At 38.5% G+C, this 27,279-nt stretch overlaps 1 protein-coding gene across 10 annotated transcripts in view; it reads right to left on the bottom strand.

The window, feature by feature from the left end:
- The window catches only part of otofa (otoferlin a), a 547,981-nt gene that overhangs the window by 21,196 nt on the left and 499,506 nt on the right, over positions 1-27,279 (bottom strand). For 8 of the 10 annotated variants that reach the window (XR_011340468.1, XM_069886486.1, XM_069886480.1 and 5 more), the window contains 11 exons: positions 26,966-27,036; positions 25,461-25,490; positions 24,137-24,262; positions 23,188-23,257; positions 19,221-19,363; positions 17,440-17,574; positions 13,245-13,382; positions 5,649-5,776; positions 4,351-4,521; positions 3,713-3,873; positions 3,302-3,444 (listed from right to left, as the gene is read on the bottom strand). Coding sequence is in view for 9 of the 10 variants with exons in the window: in XM_069886486.1 (XP_069742587.1) it covers positions 3,302-3,444; positions 3,713-3,873; positions 4,351-4,521; positions 5,649-5,776; positions 13,245-13,382; positions 17,440-17,574; positions 19,221-19,363; positions 23,188-23,257; positions 24,137-24,262; positions 25,461-25,490; positions 26,966-27,036 (1,316 nt within the window). In the remaining variant the exon portion in view is untranslated. The remainder of the gene's footprint in view (positions 1-3,301; positions 3,445-3,712; positions 3,874-4,350; positions 4,522-5,648; positions 5,777-13,244; positions 13,383-17,439; positions 17,575-19,220; positions 19,364-23,187; positions 23,258-24,136; positions 24,263-25,460; positions 25,491-26,965; positions 27,037-27,279) is intronic. The other 2 variants (XM_069886483.1, XM_069886487.1) reach the window with 1 other exon arrangement.

Genomic DNA, 27,279 nt, shown 5'->3' with positions numbered 1-27,279 from the left:
GCAATACAGAGAGAAAAAAATCAATAATGTGCATGGTAAGAGTCCTTAAATGAGCCTCGGACTGAGTTTGTTGTTGAGGAGTCTGATGGTGGAGGAGTAGCAGCTGTTCCTGAACCTGCTGGTGTGAATTTTGTGGCTCCTATGCTTTTTGCTGATGGTAGCAGTGAGAACAGAGCCTGTGCTGGGTGTTGTGGATCCTTGCAGATCTGCTGCTGCTCACTGACGGTAGTGTACCCTGTCAATGTTCTCAATAGTAGGGAGGATTTCATATTTGATATCAATATGGATCAATTGTAAAAAAATTGGAATAGGTCTGGATTACAGGGAGAATTATTCAGCTATTCTTTATGCCAATGTCTTATTTTTCTGATATTTTTTCTCTAATTGTTTTTTCTAGCCTACATGTAGTGTAACTTTAGATTAGTTACTTTAGATTAGTGTAACTGTAGATTACACTACGTGTAATCTAGTGTAACTTTAATTAAATACCAGCTTTGGTTATAAAAAAACAGCACCGACATGATTTGTTTTGAATAAAGAATATAATATCAACATTATGCCATTATTAATCATGCTATTTTTTTAGATATAAAGTCTCTGCAGAACAATTCACATCTTCCACACTACACTGTACTGTCCAGCTCGAACATTCCACCAAAAAGCTGGAAATTCCATGTGGAACAGCCAGTTTTTAGTGCTTTATTCTTGTCGGAGTTCACAATTCTTGTGTGAGTTTTGGATAAACTCAGAAATCATGAAATTCCACCTGGCTACTGACCGCTGACAGGACAACTGTGCTGACAATGTTTGAGACCAACAGAGGAGCAGGAGCTTGCACAGATTCCCTACCATTGATCTTAATGCAGAGCAATCACTGGGATTAAAGGTGATTTTAGCTAATTTAAATATACTTGCTTTTAAGTACTTTAATTGCTTTTTCAGCTGTTATTTACTCTTTGAAAGCTGTTATTACTTTACAATATAGCTGAATTGGCTCTCAAAGTACTTTTGTGGGTTAGCCCTTTGCTGAGACCATGTGACAAGTGGGGTTCCACAGGGGTCAATGTTGGGTCCTCAGTTGTTTATCATTTATGTAAATGATTTGGATGAGGGGATTAATAACTATATATGCAAATTCACAGATGACACTGAACTGGGTGGTAGTGTGAAGGGCGAGGAGGATGTCAGGAAATTGCAAGGGGACTTGCACAGGTTAGGGGGTGGGCAGAGAAATGGCAGATGAAGTTTAATGTGAATAAATGCGAGGTTGTCCATTTTGGAAGCAGAAATAAAAGAGCAGAGTATTATTTAAATGGAGTTAAGCTAAGGAGTGGGGTAATGCAAAGGGATCTGGGGGTAATTGTTCACCAGTCATTGAAAGCTAGCATGCAGGATTCGTTGGATAGATTTAAGAGAGAGTTGGATAAGGCTCTTATGGGCAGGGGAGTTAAAGGTTATGGGGATAAGGCTGGAATTGGTTATTGAAAGAGAAAGATCAGCCATGATCTGATAAATGGCAGTGCTGGCTCAATGGGTCAATTGGCCTACTCCAGCACCTATTGTCTATTGTATGACTGAGCAGGTTGGAGCCAGATTGCTTCTGAGAATTTATGTGGAGGAGTTCATTCCTGGTAGGAATTGTGGATCATTGGTGATGGATGCTCAGTGTCAGTGCTTCAGACCAATATTTAATCAGATGTAAGTGAAGATTGTGGCCACTTTCATTACTTTCTGGATTACCTAGAAAATAGCCACTCATATGTATGGCTGTCTTCATTGACTACAGGTCAGCCTTCAACACCATTATTCGCTCAGTACTGGTCAACAAACTCCAAATGTTGGGCATCTGTATTTCTTCATCGGAAGTCCACATTCAGTACAAATTAGGAACAACTTCTCCTCCTCACTGACTAGCAACACAGGTTCAAGGATGAGTGCTTAGCCCACTGCCCTACTCACTATTCATCCATGACCACGTGGCCAAAAACAATACCAATGCTATCTACAAATTGGCAGTTGTCTCTACAGTTGTCAGCAATGAGGAAGAGTAGAGGAGGGAGATAGATCAGCTCATTGAGAGGCATCACACCAACAATCTTGTGCTCAATGTTAGCAAAACCAAGGAATGATTATGGACTTCAGGAGGAAGTCAGGAGAACACAATGCAATCCTCATCAAGGTCTCAGTAGTGGAGGTAGTCAAGAACTTCAAATTCCAGGGTGTCAACATCTCTGAGGATCTGTCCTGGAGCCTCCACGCCAATGCAATCACAAAGAAGGATCGTCAGCAGCTATACTTTGTGAGGAGTTTGAGGAGGTTCAGTATGTCACTGAAGGCTCTCGAAAATCTCTGCAGGTGTACCATGGAGAGCATTCTGGCTGGTTGCATCACTGTCTGGTACAGATATGCCAACTCTCAGGGCAAGAATAAACTCCAGAGGTTGTTAACTCGGCCTGCAACATCACGGACACCAGTCTTCACTCCATTGAGGACATCTACAAAAGGTGGTGTCTTAAAGAAGCATCCTCTATCTTCAAGGACCTCCACCAGCCAGGCCATGCCCTCTGCACTCTGCTACCATCGGGAAAAAGGTACAGATGCCTAAAGCTGAGCACTCAGTGGCACCAGGACAGCTTCTTCACTACTACCATCAGATTCCTGAATGATCAATGAACCAAGGACTTACTTTGCCTTTTGTATGGTGGTTTATGTAAATTGTTGAACTATGATTGATGCCGCAAAACAACAAACTTTGTAACTTTTCATGACAGTAAATTCTGATTCTGATCCAAAGGACTGGTCTTTTTAGTCTTTGAATCTTTTAGGCATTCTTTGAAAACGGTTCCTCTTTAAGAAATTTGACCTAATGCTCAAAACCAAGGAAGACTATTTTGGGTTTAGATTTCTGAATACGGATCGGAAATAAAGTGGAAAATCCTGGTCAAGGAGGATGCATGAAGAAAGATGAGTAGTTAACATTTCAGATCAATGAACTCTCATCAAAACCGATGAAACTTTGTTTCTCTCTCCACAGAGGCAGTCTGAACTGTTGAGTTTTTTTTTCAGTTTTTCAGCCTCTGCTGTCCTTGGCTCTTGCAAAGGGAATCAGCTTATTTACACTAAAAATGCAACAGCTTTGCCCTCTGTGCACTTACTGCAGTGCCGTACTTTTTGAGAGAACATATCTGAAATCTTGGAGCATGCTATTTGTGGTTTTCCATGTTCCTTATGAAGAGAAAGTCATAATGTTTGATTTTTCAATGTATTAGGATGTGTAATCTTTCCCCCTAGTTTACTGTACCTGCTCAATGCCTGGCTTCTCAGGATTTAGTAAAGGCCTGGTTTCTACATGCTCTGGAACCAACTTGCAGCCGACCCGTGGCATCTGCTCCCAGTGCTGGAGAGTGATCAAGGCTAGGTGTTCATCAGTCTCCTTCTTCACTCCTGGTGATGAGAAATACGAGAGATGGGTCAACTTCAAGGATTGGTTTATCAGAAGAATTCTTGTGATATTGAAGGGTAAACAGCTGTAAATATTATAACAAATCAGCATGAATCAATGTGCTTATTCTAATAGAATAAAACAGTTACATTTCCCAATTTTTTTTCCCCATGAAGGAAAAAGTATTGTCAAGGTGGAGAATTTTTACTTTTTCACAATCTTGTAGCTGTCAAGTATTTGAGAGGATGAAGAACAGAGATCACTTCATACCATTTTCATCTTCAATTTCTGTTGGACCTGTAAAGACTCTATTAGCAACCTTCACTCTTCCTCCAGGTCCAAAGTGAGGCCCATCTATTTTGCCTTCTTTGCAAAGTTTTGTCAGTATTTGATTAGGTTTCATAGGATCTCTCCAGGCATTGTATCCATGGCTGTGTACAGGAACAACACATGAGTGTGCATGAGAGGATGGAGAACCAATAGCAAAATGCAATAAATGCAAGACATCCTTTTGTTAGTCTGACCTCAATGACCTTATGACATTTTATGATCCTGACTGCCTCCCTCATTTCCCCTCATACTTCAGGTCACTGACTTGCACATTTAGCATGCTGACGTTTGAAGGGCCCAATCCACCTTCTGAATGAGCATTTAGATAACCGTCCATTAATGCATTAGGTTTTCAGATGGAACGATCTGCCACCGCACGTCTTGAGGGCCTATGTGCTTTATAGGCTCATAGCTAGCAATTAAAAGTTCCTCTTTGGTAAATACTAGAAACATTGTCTTGTGTTTCCTTCTCATACCACATAATAGTCTTAAACTGGCTTTCTTCAGTAGTCATTAACTTTAACATGGTGATTTCAAATGCAACTTTACTAAATTAAACACAGTCTTAATGTACTTACAGAGAATATTGCTGTGCAATTCCACATGTTGCTCTGTGCTTGCTGTAGAAGCGATTCTCGAGATCAATTTTTGTTTCTCCAATTAGATCATCTGTACCCACTAAATCCCAGTCAAATATAGCCACTGTCAGCATAGACTCCATTGGAAATGTGGCTTCAATGTCAAATGATCTGGATTAGAGGATAAAATCAAAGACTGAAATGTCAACTTGTTGTTGACTTTCACTGTTTTATTGGCAAGTGTATGGTAGATAGAGAGAAAAAAAACATTCAATCTGCAAACAAAACTGCAATGTATACTGCCTGTTCAGGGATCAAAACAATCCACATTTAGCTTTAAAGTATGGTTAGATTGATACCTGTCTCTGCCCCAAACCCTGGGCTGCTCCTTGTTGGGAACAAACACCAGCTCTTTGGCAGTAAATGATCAATGTGCTCTGGAAACTTGGAGAGGGTAGCGACTTCAAGAGCTGGGCTCAGAGATGGATTTAGCAAAAAAACCTTGTTTGGTTTTAGCATCCCAGCAGAGGCGATGAATTCACAGCTTGAATTTATTTCCAAACTTGTGTCTGACATCAAAAGCTTTAGGTGTTTAGGAGCAGGAATACGTCATATAGGCCGTTGAGCCTGCTCTCCCATTTAATAAGGTTGTGGCCAATCTGGCTGTGGACTCAGCTCCACTTACTCTCCCACCCTCTGTTGTCCTTAATTCCCCTTTTTTAAAATTGAATTATCAGTAGCTAGAGCTAACCTGAAATAGGTGAACCTGGAGGCGATCAAAGGTTCACATGGTGAGACACATTGATTAAAGCTCAAATGTTTCTCACCTCCGTCTGTTAAGCTGATGGTATGTTGTGACATAGTTCCTTCTCCCTAAGTTCTTGAGCAATGAGGCAGGGATAATGCAGTGGATATTGTTTCTCCAAAAAACCTACCATCTTGATGGCAATACAGGATTATGAAATCATTGAATCTCACAGCAGAAATGAGGTTAGCTTGGGCCATTGCCTGTTACAAATCTTTGCATAAGCTGTCCAATAATGCCAGCCAAAAAGTATGATTTCCTCTTGAAAATAGTAGTAGAGATTCCAGATTCCTTTATTGTCATGTAATAATCCAGAATATGTAATATTATATGAAATCGCCTTCTGCCTGCAATAAGGCAGTCAAGGAGCTGCTATTATTGCAGAGGATGCTATAATGGCAAACTTGTTTAAAATACATTAGATTGAAATTTGGTGGAACAAAAAAATAGTTAACTATTTTGGGCATTTTTTGGACTCATGCGAAGGACTTACTTGCCAAAAACAGGATTGAGTTGCTTGGAGATGTAGTTCTCCTTGTCTTTGATTTCTGTTTTGCCTAATTTTATGACGATATATGGATCTGCTTTTCCATTGATATCAGCTGGATGTAATTCTGTGGCCTAATAGAACAGATTAAACAAAATGATAAAACTAAGAACCGTCAAATCCAAGGGAATTCACTTATTGAAACTTGATGAATGACCAAGAATGAAAATGTTTATGCTCAAATCATGGAATTCAAATACAGAAACAAAGGCAAAATGGATACTGATTTTCTATTCTGTTGCATCTGTGGATGTAAACATGATTAGATGAGGAAAATGTGTCCAATACTAAAGTGAGAAAAGTACAGTAAAACTCCGGTATCCGACACCCCTATAGGGATTGGTAGATGCCGAAGAAGTGGATTTTCCGGTTCCTTGAGACTTACTCTTACAATTCCTAACTAAAACTTATTCGCTGCTTCATAATCCGCTGAGGCAGAGATGTTGTCAACAGACAAGCCTAATATACGGATTTTTTTCCAGTTGCTTGAGGCTGCCGGTTGCTTGAATTCCAGATACCAGGATGTAAGGATGTAATAATAGAATGCTAGTGATAATCCTAACCAATAGAGGGTGTCTAACATGAGTTGTTGCAGCTAGGAATAGATTCAAAATGGATGCCTGCACAAAGTCTTGAGTACTGTAGCTAATAAAGTATAGTTGTTATAAATTAACCCAAGTTTCTTTATTACAATAAAAGAAAGATCACAAGGTACTAGGAGTGGAAGAAACACCAGGAGTGTGCAGAGTGAGAATCAGTTGCTAATAGATAGCAGAAAACATAGAGAGTGCAAACAGTCCTGATGCTGTAGATTGGACTAGAAATTTTGACCATGAGTGGAGGTTGTTCAAACAACAATTTATGCTGTACCTACATGCCATTGGACTCGATAGCAAACCAGATACATGGAAGATTCCACTACTATTTACTATGGTGGGACCTTAAGCAATAGAGGTTTTCAACTTGTTCGTTTTTGCTGAGACAGAAGACCAGGGAAAATTTGAAAAAATTATCGAGATGTTTGATGAACACTGGTCTCCGAAGAGAAATGATACATTCCAAAGGTATGTGTTTTGCTCATGCACGCAACTGCAGGGAGAGAGCTTTGATACTTTTTCTAGTGGACTTGAAATTAAAGGCAAAAACATGCAATTTCAGATCGCTGCAAGATTCAATGATCTGTGATCAAATTGTGTTTGGGATTACTGATAAGATAGTTAGAGAGAGGTTGCTAGGAGAGACAGAGCTGGAACTGTGAAGATATGCCATGCCAGTGAAAATGACGGCATAGTTATAGCCACAGTGTTTGGACACACACACAAACAAAAAATGAGATATTGGAAACAAAGGTGGAGAGACATTCAATTGTAAACAATGTGGCACTCAACATGCACCAAAACAATGCCTAGCCTATGGAAAAGTCTGTAATAAGTGCAAAGGGGAGAATCATTATGCAAAGCAATGTTTTTCCAAAGGGAAACAAAACAGAAGTGAAAGCATGCACACTATAGAAGAAGCTGCTCTCAGTTTTGCACTTTTCATTGGCATGGTAGTGCAGAAAGACTAGTAACCATCAGACACTGAACAGCCAAGCGTAATCAGAGCTGAGCAGGATAAATGGACTGTGTCATTGCAAGCAAATGGAGCAGATACTCCTTTCAAGCTGGACACAGGGGCAAAGGTCAATTTGATCTGTGAGAGTCACATCAGGACAATGAAGATAAAGCCATACATCATGCAAATCCTGTGCAGCTCAAAAGGTATAATGGACAGAGCATCGACACGAAAGGTGCATGTAACCTCAAGGTGAAAGTTAAAGATAAAGAGCACCAACTCAGGTTTGCAGTAGTCCCAGATGGACATGAATCGCTGCTTGATCACAATGCACGTGAAAACTTAAGCCTAGTCAAGAGGGTCTATCGCATTAACAGTGCCAATGCATGGAACAGCATAGAGGAAATAATGGATCAATTTGCAGACATCTTCAAGGGATACAGTTAAAAGAGGTTGCACAGCCAGAAGTGCATGCCCCGAGGCAGGTTCCAGCACCACTAAAAGAACAGCTGAAGCATGGACTTAATTAAATGATGGCACTAGGGATTATAAAGAAAGTGGAAGAGCCCATAGAATGGGCGAATTCAATGGTGTGTGTCAAAAAGAAGAACAGTGCATGGACCCAAAATACTTGAATGCCAATATAAAGAGGAAACATTATCAGATTCCAACCAGGCATGAAATTACAAGTGAGATGGCCAGTGAAAAGTTTTCACCATTTGGCTGATACTCCTGTGTGAGGATGCCTTTTGGAATTTCCTCAGCTCTGGAAGTGTTTTACATGTCAATAGAGCACTTCATAGAAGGCAAAAATGGGGTATGTGTGTACGTGGATATGATCTGATGGGAATATACACAAGAACCACACAAGAGGCTCATTCAAAGAGCTACATCACATCCAGGAGCATGGATTAAAGTTAAACAGAGAAAATATCAGTTTGGTGAGAAATAAATCATCTTTCTGGGAGATAAACTGTCAGAGGCAAGTATGGAGTCAGACAAGAGCAAGGTGAAAGTAATTTTAGAGATGCCCAGACATCCTTGACTCATCCAGAAGGATGAATATATGTACGGACACTTCAAAAGATGGAATAGATGCCATGCTATTTCAGGCTGTGGGAGAAGTTTGGAGGCCAGACACATATGCATCAAGGACGATGACAACATCTGAATGTCGATATGTGCATATGCGTCTGGCCTATGGACTTGAGAAATTCCACAGTTATGTGTATGGTCTACCAACATTCATGGCAGAGACAGACCACAAGCTAATAATAGCGATAATCAAGAAAAATCTCAGTGAAATGTCATTGCAAATCCAAAGACGGATGATGAAGCTACAGCACGATGACTTTGAATTGGTGTATACACCAGGGAGGCTTATTGTGTTAGCTGATGTGTTATATAGAGCAATGATGCAGAGTAAAAGCATACAATGAGTTCCACAGATGTGAATCTCCATGTGAACCGGATCAGTGTACCTCTTCCCGTATCTGTCATGGAATCCAAATGGATCCCAGTTGCAAAGCCTAGAGCTCTGCAGAAGTCATCAAGAATTTGAATGAAGCAAAAAATTATATTGAACCAATCTATATTGAACATGAATAATTTTTGTCATATTTTCTTTACATAATTGCATCCAATCATTTTCATCTATTCGTCTATTTAAATCAACCTCCCATCTTAATCATAATCTTGATTTATGAATTCCTAAATTTAGAGCTTCTTTTAAAGTAATTTATTCATCACCGAAATGAACTTATTCAAGCCACCCTTACATATCAATAATTCTAATTCAGTCTGTTAGGACCTAACTTATCAACCAGAAAGCCTTAACCTGATAATAACAGAAAAAAGTATTATTTGGAACATTGTTTTTCCTTCATTTATCGGAAAGTAATAAATTTACCAGCTTCAAAGCATTCTTCTATTTTCTTAATCTCTATTTAAATCTTCAAAAATTGATTATCCATAGAAAAAATGCATTTTGATATAAATGCATTTTTACAGAAATCAAAGAAACTTTTCCATCTATTTCATAATCTATGTTATTCCATAATTCAATCAAATATTTCAAAACAGGCATATCTCTACTTCCTATTAACAATTTTGAATCCCATTTGTAAATAGAGTCCATTATGTTTTCTCCTATTTTACTCAATTCTATTTAAACCCAGGCTGGAGATTTATCAACATCAAACATCCAATTAATACATTGCAATTGAGCTGCCTAATAATAATTCTTAAAATGGGGAATTTGCAAACCTCCCAATTCAAAATTCCAGGTCAATTTTTCCAAACACACTCTAGCCATCTTTCCTTTCCATAAAAACATCCTAATACTCAAATGGAAATCCTTAAAAATATTTTGAGGAATCCAACAGGGAATTGGCTGAAAAAGATATTGAACCCTTGGAAAAACATTCATCTTTATACAATTCACTCTACCTACTAGGGTTATGTCTTGGGTAAACTATACCTGTCATTTTGTTCATTTTAGATTGGTCACAGTGTTTGAGCTACCAAAAGAAAATAGACACACACCCAGAGCTGTTCAGTTTATACAAATGTTTATTACAAATTCAAAAGCTGATTTCAAACTACAATATGCAAGCCCTTCCCAACTATACTTATCAACGCCTGGACTGGTCACAACTGCCGAAGCGAGGCAATGACTGCACACTTATAGTAGGTTGTCAGGGAGCCGGTAGCAGCTTCTCCACCTCCCCCAACCGGGACGTTGGCTGGACTCTTGAAGTTCTTCTTCTTGCTGAGAGATGTTGCCACCTCTCAGAGAGTCTCCAACTTCAGCAGCTTAAGCAGTTGGCTTATATAAAGCTTAAAATATAAAACCTTTCTGATGTCCTTTCATCAGATAACTGCATCTCTGGCCCCTCGGTGGAATTTAGCTTATGTCTGCTGATTCTAAAAACAAGCAGGTTCTCAGCCTTACAGAAGCAAAGGCTGCAAAAGTAAAAAACACGGTTTAAATCTTCCATTACAGGTTATAGGCAACTTATTCCAGTAAAGATAAATAATTTTTTGCATTAATTATACTTAACTCCCCAAATATATTTTTAAAAAATTGAATCCAATATCATCAGAGCTATGTTTTAGATGTGGTCTGGAAGTTGGTTCATTTTTGCATTCTACTTGGATATGCCCTAGAGTAAAACCTTTTTGGATAGAGGTAGGAAATTTTTTGGAGAAAATATTAACGGTTAAACTCGCACAGTACCCGATGTTATTTTTGTTGGGTAATACTAAAATGGTTAGACCAAAATTAAGGTCAACTATGTATCAAATTGATTTTTTATGACTAGGAAGTGCATAGCCATTACTTGCTGAATTGTGTACTTGTATCCCACTTGAGAAAATAGCATAATTTATATATTAAGTATCAATGTATTTTGAAAATTTAGAACTCTTTGAAAACCCATCCTATTGGTAATCCCCAATCCCATTATATTAGTATTGAGATTTTATAGTTTTTTTATACTCCTCTTTCTTTTTTCTTTCTTTGATAATATTTTGAGGGGGAGGGTGGTGCATGGGGAGAAGGGAGGGAGAGATGGGGTGTGGGGTTAACATACACATAAACCATGAATATATTTTTCTCTTGTAGCTTTATTGAATATGTATACATATGTGGTTATAAAATATTTAAAATTCTTCAATAAAATATTTTAAAAAATAATCTGAATGAAGGATGGCCTAGAGGTGAATGTCAGCCATTCTACAACATCAGAGGTGAGCTGATGAGATGCTAAAAAGGGTGCATGAGGGGCACCTTGGAATGGAAAAATGCAAGAGGAGAGCCAGAACTACTGTTTATTGGCCAGGGATAAATATTGACATTGACAGGATAGTTTCAAGCTGTGAGACCTGCTTGAAACACCATGCAAAGCAGGCAAAGGAACCCATGATAATAGCTGACTTACTGGCAGAACCTTGGCAGAAAGTTGGGACTAATCTGTTCCGCATGGATAGAAATAATTACTTGCTGATTATTGATTATCTATCAAACTATCTGGCAATTATGCTGCTTCCTAACACATTTGCTGTTTGTGTGATCAAATAAATGAAATTGATCTTTGCAAGACATGGAATTCCTCAAATTGTCTATAGTGACAATGGACCATGATAAAGCTGTAGAGAATTACAGAATTTTGCAGAAGAGTATGATTTTCAACATGTGACTTCAAGCCTTCTGCATCTACAGTCAAACAGTAAATCAGAGAAAGGAGTTCACATAGTTACAGTTGCTCAAAAAAGCACTAGACAGTAGCTCAGATCCGTATCTAGCTCTATTGAGTTACAAGTTTCACCACTTGGATGTGGCATGTCACCTGCTGAACTTCTGATGGGATGTAGACTAAGCACCACAGTTCCCATATCAGCAGACCCAAATAAGAACCAAGATGTTGAATGAAAGCAAAAGTGTCTGTAATGGAAGCAAAAAGCAAACTATGACAAGTCAGCAAGATGCTAAGGGCCACTGGCACAACATGACACAGTGAGACTCAGAGATTCCAACACCTGGGACAAGATGGCCACTGTTCTGAAGGAAGTAAATCCAGGATCCTACATGGTCAGAACAGAGAATGGTCAAATACTGAGGAGGAATTGAAAGAGCCTGCTGAAAACACAAGAGACAATGTAAGAACTGACAATGCAGAAAATCCAGCCTGCACAGCATCAGGGGAAACAACATCAGTGCTAGACAGTAGTTGTCCAACAGAGCCAACACAAGCAGCTGTGTTAAGAAGATCCACACGTGTTATCAAAGCACCTGACTGATTGAATCTCAAAAAGAATAAGAACTGCACACTTAAAAAGTTTTGTGCTGCTAATGTTTGTGTTGAACTTTAAATTGAAATGAATTCTTTATTAGTGTGTCATGTTGTTAGATTAAACATCTCAAGGAAAGGGAATGTAATGATAGAGTGCTAGTGATAATTCTGACCACTAGAGGGAGTCGGAGTTGAGTTGTTGCAACTAGGAGTAGAATCCAAATGGATACCTCCACAAGGTTGAGAGTACTCTAGTTAATAAAGTATAGTTGTTATAAAAGAACCAAAGTTTCTTTCTTACAATATAAGAAATATCATACCAGGGGTTTTACTGTGTTTAAATGAATACCTTTACATTATGTCTTTCACTACCTGGAACATTTAAAGGATTCCTTCTGATTAACCATAAACATTTTAGAAGAGGCTGTAGAGTAATGGTATAAATGGCTAGCAGTGGATGTTTCCTGATGTTTTTTCCTGAAGGTGCGGCAATGCCTCTTCTTCCCTCGTTTCAGTTTACCATGTTTTCTGTTCACAGGTCAGGCTTTGAGTTTCAGTGGATTAAGTCATTAATTCCTTTGAACTGCTCACTCTAGATCAGTGGTTTTCAAACTTTCTTTTCACTCACATACCACCTTAAGTAATCCCTGTGCCATAGATGCTCTGTAATTTGTAAGGGACTTAAAGTGGTATGCAAGTAGAAGGAAAAAGTTTGAAAACCACTGGTCTAGATGATCTCTTGCATAAAAGTAGAGTTACCAGATCATTTCCAATTTGCTTGATAGAGAAGTGCATTACACAGATAATTGTTTGACAAGGACCCCATGACAATTTTGAACTACAACCATGTGAAGGCCAAAACTGCCTTTGGCAGTTTTCATGGACTGACCCTCAAATGTTTGCCATGTGTGTTGGCGAACTTGGTGCTGCTACCTTGAGGCAAAGCTCTGAATGGCTGGAATTCGGATTGGCACTTCAGATGGAGGCAAGACTTCATGCAGGATCAGCAATTCTCGGCGATCTCCCACCCCCAACAATGATTGTTTGATGCCAGTTAATTCAATTCAATTAATTAATTAAAATGGGATAAAATTCTGGCTTAGTTCTGAAGGAAAGAATCATTATTGACAAACAAAAGGAAATATATGTTCTATCGATAGCTAGCTTTTCTGTGACTTGTTTGCTCATTACTTACCCTTACTACATACACTCTGATTAAAACATTGATGAGATCATTACTCGGGATACCCTGGAACATTCCAAATGTCGGTTCGTAACCTGCCTCCCGAGCGACATCATCTGGGAGGGGTACTTTGTATACGCAGACAGAGCCCTGTATGCAATTTTAAAGACACAAAGAAATGAAAGATGACAATACTTCAAGAAACTTGTTCCATAGATAAATATAGATCAATAGATATCTAGAAATATACATGATCCATGAAGGCCACATAAGGCTAGTTCCTTAAGATGATCATTTCAAGCAATTTTATTTGCAAAAACTAAAGTGAAATTTTATTTAAGATCACAACACTATTCTCAACAGAGTACAGGTAACTAAGTGTTTCAATTAAACCTCATGGCCAGAATACTGTGAGAGAGATCATTTATTAAACAAGAAAGTCTGCAGATGCTGAGGTTAAATGCAATTCACAAATGTGCTGGATGAACTCAGCAGGTCATGCAGCATCCATAGGAAGTAAAGGGTAACCAATGTTTTGGGCCTGGGCCCTTTGTCCAGAAACAGGCGTAAAACTTTCTCCATCCCATTCCCTTGCCGACATGTCTGTCCATGGTCTCACGTAATGCCAGTCTTAGTCCACCCGTACAATGGAGGAACAACATCTCATCTTCCACCTAGGCACCCTCCAACCTGATGGCATTAATATCAACTTCTCTTGCTTTTGTCAAATAAAAATCCCACTCTTTTCTTCCCTGTTATTTCTTCATTCCCTGTCTCCTTTTGCACAGATATGATCAATTCTACATAGTTCTCATGTTGGTCTGGATTCCTCCCCAATTGTTTGAATTCTGAGACTTTCTGATATATCCTGCTTTTGCCTGTTCTGATTTTTCATTGAAGAAGGGCTCAGGCCTGAAACATTGGCAATATATCTTTGTTTCCTATAGATAATGAAAAGACCAGCCGAGTTCCTCCAACATTTCGGTGTGTTTGCTACAATCACAGCGTCTGTAGCCTATCGTGTTTCACTCTGAAATCTTGGTCATCTTTACTCCCTATGGATGGTGTGTGACCTGCTGAGTTTCTGCAGCACATTTGTGTAATGCATGAGAGATAATTTATGCATGCTTCATGAATTCTACTCACACCTGGATAATCTCAAATGGCAGTGAAATATTTCTGCACATTTCAATTTTTTGATATTAATTCAAAATTCTACCGTAAAAATTGGGTTGGATTAAACGAGGAACAATAAGCAATTAGTTCCCTTTTAAATAAAATAAATATTATATTTCACAATTAAAAGGTTAATCCCTCAACCGGAAGATTACATGTTCTTTTTTTCATTTGCCCCAGTCTGGGGCTGGCTGCTTCCTTCTCTCACTTACATCTTCCTAGGAACATCCAACTGTCACCTATTACATTTACAGTTCCTTCCCAGAGAACAATGTCCCCACCAATTGCACTATCCAGGCTCCTCCTGTTTCAGAGAATGCTAGATGGCATTACTGCATTAATGCAAAGGTTTGAGGTAGATAACTCCAAACCTCATGCACAAATTACGTGTGTGATGTAGCCTTAAAAAATTTGGAGGTAAACTAAGCACATCTTTTCCAGTGGTGATTGTGATGAGCAATACCTCCTGACCTCAATATAAAGATCGTGGTTTCTATTTAACAGTGCCTGCTCCAGCTTTGATGAATTAACACACGCACATTGTTTAATCCAAAACCACTAATTATCTGATAATTCCAACTGTCAATGCTATTAGGGAAATAAACTTTACTGTATCACAGTATTGAACATCTTGTTGAAAAAGTCATTTTATTTCTTAACTGAAACATTTTACAAAATAAGCAGTTCTGTCAACATCCTCACATGTAAGATAAATGTATTGTGGAATGAGTGAAAATATATTATATCAAAGGGACAGTTTTTGCTCTATTCATGTAATTGTGAAAATTAATTCAGTTTCTGCAATAAAGAGGCAAATAGAGTATAAAAATATCTTAAGGAAGAATTAAAGGCTAAAAGGAGATATGAAGCTGCTTTGGCAGGAAAAGTAAAAATAAATCCAAAGGGTTTCTATAGGTACATTAAAAGTAAAAGAATAGTGAGGGATAAAATTGGACCCCTTGAAGATTAGGTGGGGTAGGCTCCATGAGAAGCAAGAGGAGAAGGATGAAATTTTAAATGATTTTTCATCTTCAGTATTCTCTAAGGAAAGGAATATTGAGCCAGATGAAGTGAAGAAATATGGTAGGGAGGTCATGGATAATATAAGAATTAATGAGGAGGTAGTGTTGGCTGTATTGAAAAAAATCAAGGTGGATAAATCTCCAGGTCTTGACAAAATATTCCCTAGGACCCTGAGGGAGGTTAGTGAACAAATAGTGGTGACATTGACAGAAATATTTAAAATGTCACTGACCAGGGGGGAAGTGCCGGAGGACTGGAGGGTGGCCCATGTTGTTCCACTGTTCAAAAAAGGATCCAAAAGTAAATCTGGTAATTATAGGCCTGCAAGTCTGACATCAGTGGTGGGCAAATTAATGTTCTTAGAGAAGGTATAAACAACTATTTGGAAAGACAGGGATTGATTCGGAGTAGTCAGCATGGTTTTGTACATGGTAGATCATGTCTAACAAATCTTATAGAGTTTTTTTGAGGAGGTTACTAAAAAGGTTGATGAGGGGAAGGCAATGGATGTTGTCTATATAGACTTCAGTAAGGCTTTTGATAAGGTTCCTCATAAGAGATTAGTAAGGAAGGTGGAAACATTAGGTATTAATGATGAAGTTGTGAGGCTGATTCAGCAATGGTTGGATGGGAGATGCCAGAGAGTAGTTGATGGAAAATAATTTGTTGGATTTGAGGCTGGTGACGAGTGGAGTGCCTCAGGGATCAGTCCACTGCTGTTTGTCATATATATTAACGATCTAGATGATAGGGTGGCAAATTGGATTAGTAAATTTGCAGATGATACAAAAGTTGGCAGTGTTATGGGCATTGAGGAAGATTATCAAAAGCTTACAGGGTGATATAGGACAGTTAGAAGAGTGAGCTGAAAGATGACAGATGGAGTTTAATACTGATAAATGTGAGGTGCTACATTTTGGTAGGACTAATCAAACTAGGATATATATGTTAAATGGTAGACAATTGAGGAGTGCAGTGGAACAAAGGGATTTAGGAGTCATAGTACATAATTCTCTGAAAGTTGAATCACAGGTGGATAGGGTGGTGAAGAAAACATTTAGTATGTTAGCTTTCATAAATCAGAGTATAGAATACAGGAGTTGGGATGGTATGTTGAAATTGTATAAGGCAATGGTGAGGTCAAATTTGGAATATTATGTGCAGTTTTGAACGCTGAATTACAGGAAGGATAGGAACAATATAGAGAGAGTGCAGAGGAGTTTTATGAGAATGTTGCCAGGATTTCAGGGTTTGAGTTACAGGGAAAGTTTGAGGGGTGATTTGCTAGAGGTATTCAAAATTATAAGGGGAATATAGAGTCAATGTGGATAGGCTTTTTCCACTGAGAGTGGGGGAGATTCAAACAAGAGAGCATGGATTAAGAGTGAAATGAGATAAGTTTAAGGGAAACATAAGTGGGAATTTCTTCACGCAGAGGGTGGTGGGGATATGGAATGAACTTCCAGCAGTGGTGGTAGAAGCGAGATCGATATTCAAGAAAATGTTGGATAGATATATGAACGGGAGGTGTGAAGGGTTATGGGCCAAATGCGGGTCATTGGGACTAGGTGGGAGAAGATGTTCAGCATGGACTATTAAGGCCAAACTGGCCTGTTTCTGTGCTGTAAAAAGTTATATGGATAAGGCCTGGTGTTGTTGCTTTTAGTTTCCAAAACTAAAATTAATAAGCTCAGCTCTCAATGGTCCAAACATTGACTGAAAGGAACCGCATCCTATTGACAAAATATTGATATTTCCATTTGTGTTTTGTTTTAATCAAATAACTCCTTTCATCAGAAAGACAATAATGTTCAAGGATATTCATGGAATCTCAGAATTGGTGCCGGGCAGTCAATGCACAAAGTACATGACAGCTTTCAGCTGGCCAAATCCTGAGAGTCCCACTTGACCACCTTTTCCCCCTCTGCCCAAACATATTCCTCACAGGAATACAAGCCCATTTAAATGAATATTATTCAGCTTTATAATTCTTGGAGTGTTCACTCACTTTAAAGCGCCCAACAATTCGTTCGTCGTCTGTTGAACTGTCATCATCGTCTCCAATTTTACCTCGATACAGATTAAATGTGTGCAGCCAGTCTTCAAAGTTTCCAAACTCAGTTTCCAATTCCTTGTGGTAAACCTATACATTGGGATGGAAGACAATTTAATCTCCTGTGTAAAAGGCCATTTAATCCCTGGTGACTGGTCCTCATTCTTCAGGGAGTCTTGCCATCTACACTCTCAGAGGTTGAAAATAGTATTTTTAAGCCTGTTTGCTTTATATTATAACAGTGAAATTATTCAAAATACATCAGTTAAATTATCATTAAAATAGTCTCAATTTTTATTGTAAGTACAGTCACATATGTAAAATGTTGTCACAACTGCTTTTAAGATAGTATATTTTTCAATTGCTGTAAATTCTATGGAATTTATGTTGGAGGTGAATATCTTTCAATGCATACATTTAAAAAGAAGTAACCTTTTTGGGGTGCTTTAACAGACGTATTGGGATTAAATTTTGAGAGCATGCTTTCTTTTCTATACTGTAGGTATAACATGTTCAGTGCTCAACTCAGTTTTTTTTTGTCTTGAGGCCCAATCCATTTTAACGAAGAAGCTCGAAGGCAATGGAAATATGACATAACAACCTCATTATTCTGACTCACTCTTTGCATCATAAACCATCCCAGAAAGGGAATTCATAAATCTTGGCTCATGGTTTTAAAACTTCTCTACCCTGCTTGACATCCATTAGCTCACAATTTACTGAGATCAACTCCAGATTTTCACTGGTAGTAATAGAATAGCAAAATAACTGATACTGCTTTTTTCAGTCACATACTTCCAGGAATCTGAACTCCATAAGTGATCAAAGGGCAATTTCCGAACACGGCTCATAGCCAAGGGATACAGCATAGGTCATTTTGGAGCAATTCAAGAAGAGTTTTGAAGCCAAATCATTAAATATATTAAATACAGTGGCTAATGAGTACAAATAATCTGGGGGGAGAAAAAGCAGTAATGGTAACTGATTTGGAAGATCAGCCATGTTCGTATTTAGTGACTGTGAATGCTCTTAATTCCTTTGCATGTGTTTGTTTGACTAAGTCATTGCTTGAAGCCGACACTGGCTCAAATCATACTTGCATTTTGCTGGCAATTCAGAAGAGAATCACCAGCAAGGAGTGTTTTCTTTGTACGTCAGCTCTTTCATAATTTTTACGCCTGTGCATTTCAACACTGAAGTATGGAAGGCACAGAAACCTCACTCTATCCTGTGCAGGATGGCGTCGGATTGATTTGAACTAAGGGGATGGGACGTGCTCTGTACTCAGTCCCTCAGCTTTCTGCCAGCCATTGCTGACCCATCTCGCCCAGCCCATTGGGATGTAATCACTGAACTTGATTACAAAGGGAAATGAAATTTAAGTTTTTATTTGTATTTCCTCATTCTTTTAATTACTTTTAAAGAACTTTTAACTATACTTATTTTTATTTGTAATTAGTTATTGAATATCTCCCCACTATTAAATTTATCTTAACTATTTTATGTCTGATCATTGGTGCAGAGTTCTTTGATCATGAGCAGGGGAAAGGCAACCAGAAAGAAGAGTGGATGGAAAAACATGGAGGTTTACTTGAAGCACATGTTGTCTTAAATATGATTTAATCCAATTGCTCAGTTTATCTCCTTGCAATAAAAAGCTAATTTTCTTTTTAATCATTGGGAATTTTCAGAGCAGTGATCGAGAATCGAACATATTTGAATACTTATGTACTCACACGTAATTCATCAATTTTCACTTTGTCCTTCTTTTCAACCACTTCCAGCCGCTTTTTCTTCTTCTCTTTCTCCTGACCTTTGGCCTTATCTTTACCCTTGAATGATTTAGTGCCTTTCATAGGAGAGTCATCAATTTTGATCTCTGATTATGGAGAAGGGAGGATGGGCACAAAACACTCGAACATGAATGGCATGAAAGTTGACACTAACTTCTGCTAGGCTAGGATGGAAGCTACCCAAACTGGACCTATGTTCTATTGCAAGCCACTAATCCTAGAACAATAAACAGGTCACAAAGAAAACTACAGAGTCCCAAGGATAATCAGACCACAATGAATATTAGGATCCAATGAAGAGTTCAGGATGAAACAAAAAGCCTGCAAACAAATTGAAAAATAAATAACCAAGCCAATGAAGAACATGTGCTGAATATGGCAACAAACTACCAAGACAGACCAGATTAGGACAATGGAAGATTGCTTTTACATAAACTTAATGTAGTGAACAGACAATGTTGTGTTAAATTTGTCATTGTCAGCAATTTTCTTTAATAGAGAAATCTTCATGAATGCCCACTATTTCAACACTTTGCCTATTGCTTTATTGTGACAAATTATGTGATATTAATATATGTTTTAAAGGAGATAAATTGTGGGTTTCTTTTAGTGTAGGTCACAAAAAACACTTCATAACACAGATCTTATTTAAAATGCCAGAGCTCTGCTCAACCCAGACAGTCCAGGCTCCCAATCCCTTTGTAAAGACAATGGAAACTGCTTTGCTGAAGGACTTCACAAGTAGGTGTTAATTGGACATAATAGATTATTGTTTTGGAAAGCAACAGATGAACGGACTCAGAAGATTGGGTCCAGTGTCACAGTCTGTCCGAATGCAGTTTGCTGTTCTTGGAAGGTCATGTGGTTTTGCAAGCAGAGAGAACCAAACATTTTTTTCTCTAAGTGTGGCAGAGAGAGAGAGAGAGAGAGAGAGTGCTGGTTTTCGGAAGCTTGTTTGAAACCCCATTTTGAAGATGGGTTGTGAGTTCTTAGTTCAGCCTGGTCAAAGACCTTGTGGTCCATACAAGGAGATGGCTGGCTGTATAATGTTTTATCTGAGATAAGGGAAACAGAAGAGGAACCCTGTGGTCACCTGAAAGAAAGAGGATATCATCTGGAAAACCCTGATGGGACAAGTTTCTTCAGCAAAACACTGAAGTGGCTGATTGGAAGGAATCAGCTTGTATGTGTCCAACAAGCAACAAATCTCTCTGAAAACTAACAAGAACCTTCCTGAGCAGTAACCATTTACCTTTCAAGCTCCAAAGCCTGCTGAAGATTCATAAATGTTAAATTCTGTGCACAGAATAAGAATTGCCTGATACCGATGAACTTGGAGGAATGAGAAGGGAGATTAGACTGCGACTCAAAGAACTTTTCTAAACTTATACACACATTACATACACATGTGCTTTGAATTATAAGGGGCTTAAGTTAATAGTAATAAGTTAAAGTTTGATTCTGTTTTTATGTTTAAAGAAAATTAAAAGTAATGTTTGTTTACAAAACCATTTGTCTTGGTGAATTTCTATTGCTGTTGGGTTTTGGGGTCCTTTGGGCCTGTCACACCATTAACCTGAGTGATCTTCATTCACTTTTATTTCTGACTGAGTGCATGCTAGCCTGAAATTGCACAATCTCATTCAATACTCAAAATGATTTCTGGCCAAATTATTCAGTCGCTATTTTTGTCCTTAGGAAACGACATTTTAAATGCCTAAAATATGTTTCCAAAGTTAAAAAAAAAAAGCTAACAACATTCATCCACATTATGGATATAGTGATTCATAATTGTAATGCTGTTTCCATTTGATGCCGTCAATTCCTCCGATATTGTTTTTAAATTTCCTGAGGTTGTGATTCAATCAGTGAAAGTTAATGCATTTGATATTAGCTGTCTTTTTTCACAGGATGCATCCGTGACTTCATCAATAGCCTGTATTAATTATTTTTCTTCAGTAATTTTCATTGAATAATTTCATTGATAAAGTGGACAATTTCAGAAATTGTACTTAATTTATTTATTAATGTGTGGCATGGTTAGCATAGCAATTAATGCAACACTATTTCAGCGCAAACGACCCTGGTTGGAATCCAGTGCTGTTTGTAAGGAGTTTCTATGTTCTCTCCCTGCTTTTTCCCGAGCGGTCCGGTTCTCCCTCACCCTCCAAAAATGTACAGGGTTAGTAGGTTAATTGGATGTAATTGGGCAGAATGTGTTTTGTGGGCCAGAAGCGGCTTCTACTGTGCTGTATTGTTAAAGAAGGTTTTGTGTATATGCACGGGAACAAGAGAGAGGAGGTGACTGGCAACATGGCCATTTTTAATGCAAGTTTAAAAAATCTTTCATGGAAACTTGTAAAAGTAGTGAAGTTAACTCAGCTTAAGTAAATACACAGTAAAACTGGAATGAGAATTTTTCAAAAAATGGAATAAAGACCTGCAGTGTTTCAATTGTAGTACTATTTGAGCCTAGTTCAGCAAATGATCTTTTAACTATCACAAACAAAACACTGTGGCAGGTTAATCTGACTGTAGAAAAGCTAAACACAAATCATGCCAAGGCCATGAAATGACACAAATCAATCATCTTTCAACAATTTCTTAAACAACATATTTGTGAACAAGGGCTCTGGAGAAAAAACTGTGTCAAAGACAATTGCTTGCAGCTGTCATCCGCTCTTCCCAAATCTGGTCACACCTCCTGCTGTAAACAACCGCAGCTACCGCTGCCTGGCCTTGCAGCTGTGGGTGTTTTGTTCTCAGTGCCAGCACTTGTGTTTAGTTTGTGCCAACTTTCATGTTAGTTTAGTGATGTGGATGAGTGATAAATTTCGTGGTGATAACAATGAATGGTGAGTGGGTAAGCCAAACATTCACAGCAAGCAGAGAGTTTGAGGAGTACCATTAACAGATGGGATTGACACATAACCAATCCAAATGTAATAGTGATCATTCAAAACAGATTACTGCAAATCATTTTTACTAAAAATCCTATAGTTTCTTTCATAAAAATCCTTAAGAATTCTTAAGGATGACAGAACAATCTCAAAGTCACACAGAAAGGTTGTGAATTTAATAGGATATCAATGATTTGATGTAAATTAATAGGATATTGTAATGAGCACCAAGATCAAAGAGGTGAATCAATGCTAATAACATCGGTAAACAGAGTGAAGGAAATTAAAATCCAAAATATTACCCTCCTTTTGTTTCCGTAACAACAGCTGTCTCTGCCTGTTCCAGCTCAGCTGCTGTTAATGGACTCACTTTGTTGCTTCTTGCCAAACTGTCCTGATACTCTCTGCAAACCTGATGCCCCCACCACAACACCCAGTCAATTCCAGCCATCTCCCTTGTCTCCTCCTAGTTCAATGCTGTCATGTAAATCTGTTGATTGTATTTTTGAATCCTTCCTATCATCCCATTCCTTGAGATGCCCACCAATTGTATAATCCTCTAAGATCTCTGCCTTCCTTGAGCTTCCCTGCTTTTTAATCACTTCACCATTGTTATTCACTTCTTTCAGCTGACATGGCCCTAAATTCTGGAATTACCTCCTCTTTTAAAACATATCAGCTCAGTTTACGTAATTTTTTGTATTGTTCTTGTTTTCTGTTCTGTCTCACCATCAATTTTGACTGGATTACATGGATGTAATGGACCAAATGTATCACAAACATTAAACTGTAGTTGTCAACACATTCTAAGCCATCTATGCAGCCATCAGTGCTCAACAGGGCATTAGCATCAATTCATTCCTTAGTCATGCATATGGTCGCAGAGAGATGAGTTTTTCGCCACAAATGCAATGCCCCACAGGCAACATGCACATGCATGGGTTAGCAATTTCATTTCCTCATTTGCATTCAATGACAAAGGAGGATGTTTATTTTTCCCCTCTATTTACCCTCTGCTGCTATCTCCATATCCTCCTTCTCCTCTGCTTCAGCTGCAGCTGCTTCCTGCTGTCGTAGTTGCTGGAAAGAAATTCACAGGATCACCCACAGTATTGAAAAAGCCATATAATCAATAAAAGGATAGTGTGAATCGTTTTTCTTGTGCTTTTCTTATCCATTGGGATCTTTTCATCTTGTCCTGAATTAAAGTCATCACTGTTGCTCAGCTGCAAAAACATGTAGAGTGTGAGAACAGCAAGACTCCAGCCTGAAGGAAATTCCCATTTAACATTGCAGCTTCATGTCAACATTCCTCAGATGGCTGCCACTAGATAAAGAAGAGTGTCCCTCTATATTGGCCCTGCAGACTGGAAGATCCGCAATAATAAAATCTCAAAGTTGGGTTTCAGCCTTATCTTGTGTGCTAAAGAGCTTTGTTGCTTTTAACCCTCCCAATAAAAAAAATAACATCGGGCGGGATGGGGGGGAAAGGAGTTTTTAAGGCTGCATAAACATCACCACGGGAATCCTGCAAAATCCAGGAATATCTGAGGGATCAGCCCTACCATATCAGGTGCCAGCAATGAGAAAAGACATCAACAGTACTTTGTAAAGGAATAGTAAAGGGAACCATTTCAAAGACCATTTTGCAGGAAGGCCCGGTATTGTAATGCACCTTATTAGAAATGAAGGGGTTGGATTAAACCCCACTGCAGAGCTTCAGTACAAAAGCAAATGTCACCTTTCTTTACAATACTGAAGAAGTGGTGGAGGATGATCAGGCCCTGCTGAGCATAAAACATGTGCCCAAATGCACGAAGATTGTGACACCTATTTTAAGAACACTATTTCATACTCATGTGCAATGCATGTATCACTCACTAGTGAATATATTCCATAATTCATTCTTAATATCAACTTTCACAATAAACAGAAGCACTCTTTCAAATCATGGCATACCTCCATGAGAGTTTCAATGGAAGCAAAGTATTTAGACCACCAATCCAGCATGCTTTCATCTGGCTCATCCTCTTCCATTTCTTCTCCTTTCTTTTTCTTCTTCTTTTTGGATTTCTCATCTTCATTCTAGAGACACGAAAATATACAGAGTGAGGAACTCTTGAAAGTTTTCAGTGCCTTCAATGAGGTGGTGGAAGAAATACTTTTTAAAATCTCTTTCGATGCTCAGCTTGTTTTTTTTAAACCAATGCTACACTGTTTCTGAAATATTTTTATCATAAATAAAACCATGACACAAAATTGAAATACTGGAACTCAGTATTTCTAGGAGACAGTTCCATCATAATGTGTTTGTAATTGCTCATAGGAAATTGATGAAGTATAACCAATGCTATGATTTATCAATCACAGTGGCATTCAACCTATTGAGAGAAACTTTGACTCACGTGATAGGAGAAGGGTTGATGACATCTGCAAATGCATGTGTTGTTATTTCACATTTTACAATAACCACAGAAACTTGTTTAAATGAAGGCAAGCCTCTTGAAGGTTTCAATGGGCACAAAATATTCTGTCCCATAGAAACTTGCATTTATCTGGGTGAGGATATGTGCAAGACTCAACACTGTTAAAATATTTCAGTAATGTGTAGCATTTTTTGTTACTGCCAATGTAGCATTGAAACCATTAGATCTTAATCTTTTGCAATTTAATAGAAAATGCATCACAGCTCCAATATAGGATAGAACTTGATTCATTGAGGCTTTGAAATCTATTTATTAGTGTTCAATTTTTGCACAAAGCATGTTGCATCAGTGTACCTTTGGTATTCCAACAGAGAATCCAGTATCAATGCTACAGCAGGATAGGATGCAAATGAGCAATTCAAAGAGAGAGAGAGAAGTGAAGGATAAGGTCTTGCTGATATCATTGCTTGAAATTTAGCAGCTTGAAGGTTGAAAGGGAATAAAATGACAAGATGAGGTGGTATTGGAATGCAGGGTCCTGGAGGAGGAGTCTTGATATGATACTTGCCTTCAGTACGCTAAGGTGGTAAAGACAGCAGTGCACGTTAGTGTCTGTGGAGATCAAACGGGACACAGGAGGAAAGCTGAGAGCAGGATAGTTGTGTGTATGGTGAGAATAGCAAAGCACAAAATAAGGTTGTAAGATTAAAAAGTAGTGTACCTTATTTGTCAAATGAGCTATTGTTTAGAATTGTGGGACAGCCATTCATGTACCAGATGATTCAGGAAATTCTGAATTCATTAGGCAACAAAAAGTATTCTCCAACTGAATATTTATGATTGCTCTTTCAACTCACCGCATCAAGTTTGACAACAGCATCAGAGTTCTGTCATCAAATGGAAACAGACAAAATGAGATGATGTCAACAACACAATTGATAGCATGGTTATCGAATTTATGTTCTTTCCATCTCGATTACAAATAGAAAAGGACAACATCAATGGAACACAAATTCACATGGAGAACTTAAACATTTGTATATGTTTAAATAGCATGAACACTCACAAAAAATATTGCAACTTAATTTAAAATTTGAAATAAAAAAGCAACTTGTGGACATGAATTACAGCCAAATCCAGGCATCCTGAAACCCTGCAACTCCACATGATTAGTCAGGTTTTCACATGTCTTCTTGAACTTAGCAGAATTAAACTCTACAGATCAAAATCTCAACTTCACTTGAAGGGTTTTGTCAAGCAAGAGTAACATATCTCGTTAGTGATGATCAACATTTTTATGTGTACTCTTCCAGTCATTTCATAAAGGTTCATTTCCTCATCCTCAGTCTTGGAAATGCTATTCATTGCAGAAACTAACTTGCAAAGAACTTTCAGAGGTGGTGTATGAGACTCAGATTCTCACCCAATGCATTTAGAACAAGCAGCATGGAGGATGGCACAAAATGACCCCAGTTTCAATCACACAAGCACCAGCTGATTCCTTTCTGCAGCCGCTCTCTCCTTACGAATGCTAGCACCCTCTTGTTCCATTGAGTTCCTGCCCTCTCCTCTTTGACAAGACTGGCTGGAATCAACTGCCTGCAAATGACCTGATCATCGCCTTCCGTTTGCTGAGACCTCACTGCTGTCTTGGCTAAAGGAATATTCGGCAGAGATCAAGGAGGACGCCTGATGGATAGCAGGAGTATTCCCCTTACAGCATGATTAGCGTAGTGGTTAGTGCAACGTTATATCTGAATCCGGTGCTGTCTGTAAGGAGTTTGTACCTTCTCTCCAGGCTCATGTGGGTTTCCTCCAAGTACTCCAGCTATCTTCCACTTTTCAAAACCATTTGGTGGGAGAGGGGGGGGGGTTGTACGGGTTGTACGTTAATTGAGTGTATTTGGGCGGCTCTGGTTTGTGGGCTGGAAGGGCCTGTTTCTGTGCTGTATGTCAAATTTAAATTAAAATATTTATGAAACCTTCTAGCACATCCCATGTGATTGTGAGAGCTGCATTTGAGAGAGTCAGCAACTCATGATGGAACAAGAGAGGCTCCTTCTGTCTCATGTGAAGTGCTGCAAAGATCAATTATATTACAGAACGCTTGGCTGAAACCCTCTTTTAATTGCTGTTTCCAGACCCCGGGAGACATGCAACATGTGTTAACTTCAAATTGGGCTCTCAGTTATAAAGCAGAGTCTTACTTAATGAAATTAAGGACCATCCTGCCAGAACACCTACAGCCCCTGAAATCCACTGTCACTTGATCAAGTGGGTTTGCGATCTGTGCCTTTCCATTTTTAAAAATTGTTAGTGACTGAAAAGGTAATGAAAGAGTTAAATTAAAAGCTGTACTTACAGCATCCAGTTTGACTACAGTCTCTATTTTCTTCACTGGGATTTCTGTTTCCATGTTAATGTTGATGTCACCTGCAGGGTGAGAGATGGGGCCTCCATTTGCCAATGCTAAGCATCCCTTCATTAATGTAGCTGAAGAGAACCCCAGTGAAATCCAGTCGAGAAAGAAGGAGAGAGTCACACACAGAGAAAAAGGATAGAACAAAGAGTAAAAAGAATGAGAATATGGACAGAAAAGATGCAGAGATGAAAGGGAAGCAAAAAGATCATAAAACCTTCTGAAACACCTCATTGATATGTAACCAAATGCATACC

Source organism: Narcine bancroftii, chromosome 6 (genome assembly GCF_036971445.1).
Source record: "Narcine bancroftii isolate sNarBan1 chromosome 6, sNarBan1.hap1, whole genome shotgun sequence".
NCBI lineage: Eukaryota > Metazoa > Chordata > Chondrichthyes > Torpediniformes > Narcinidae > Narcine > Narcine bancroftii.
Note: the sequence above shows the minus strand (reverse complement) of the source record. Positions and strands in the feature narration are given on the sequence as shown.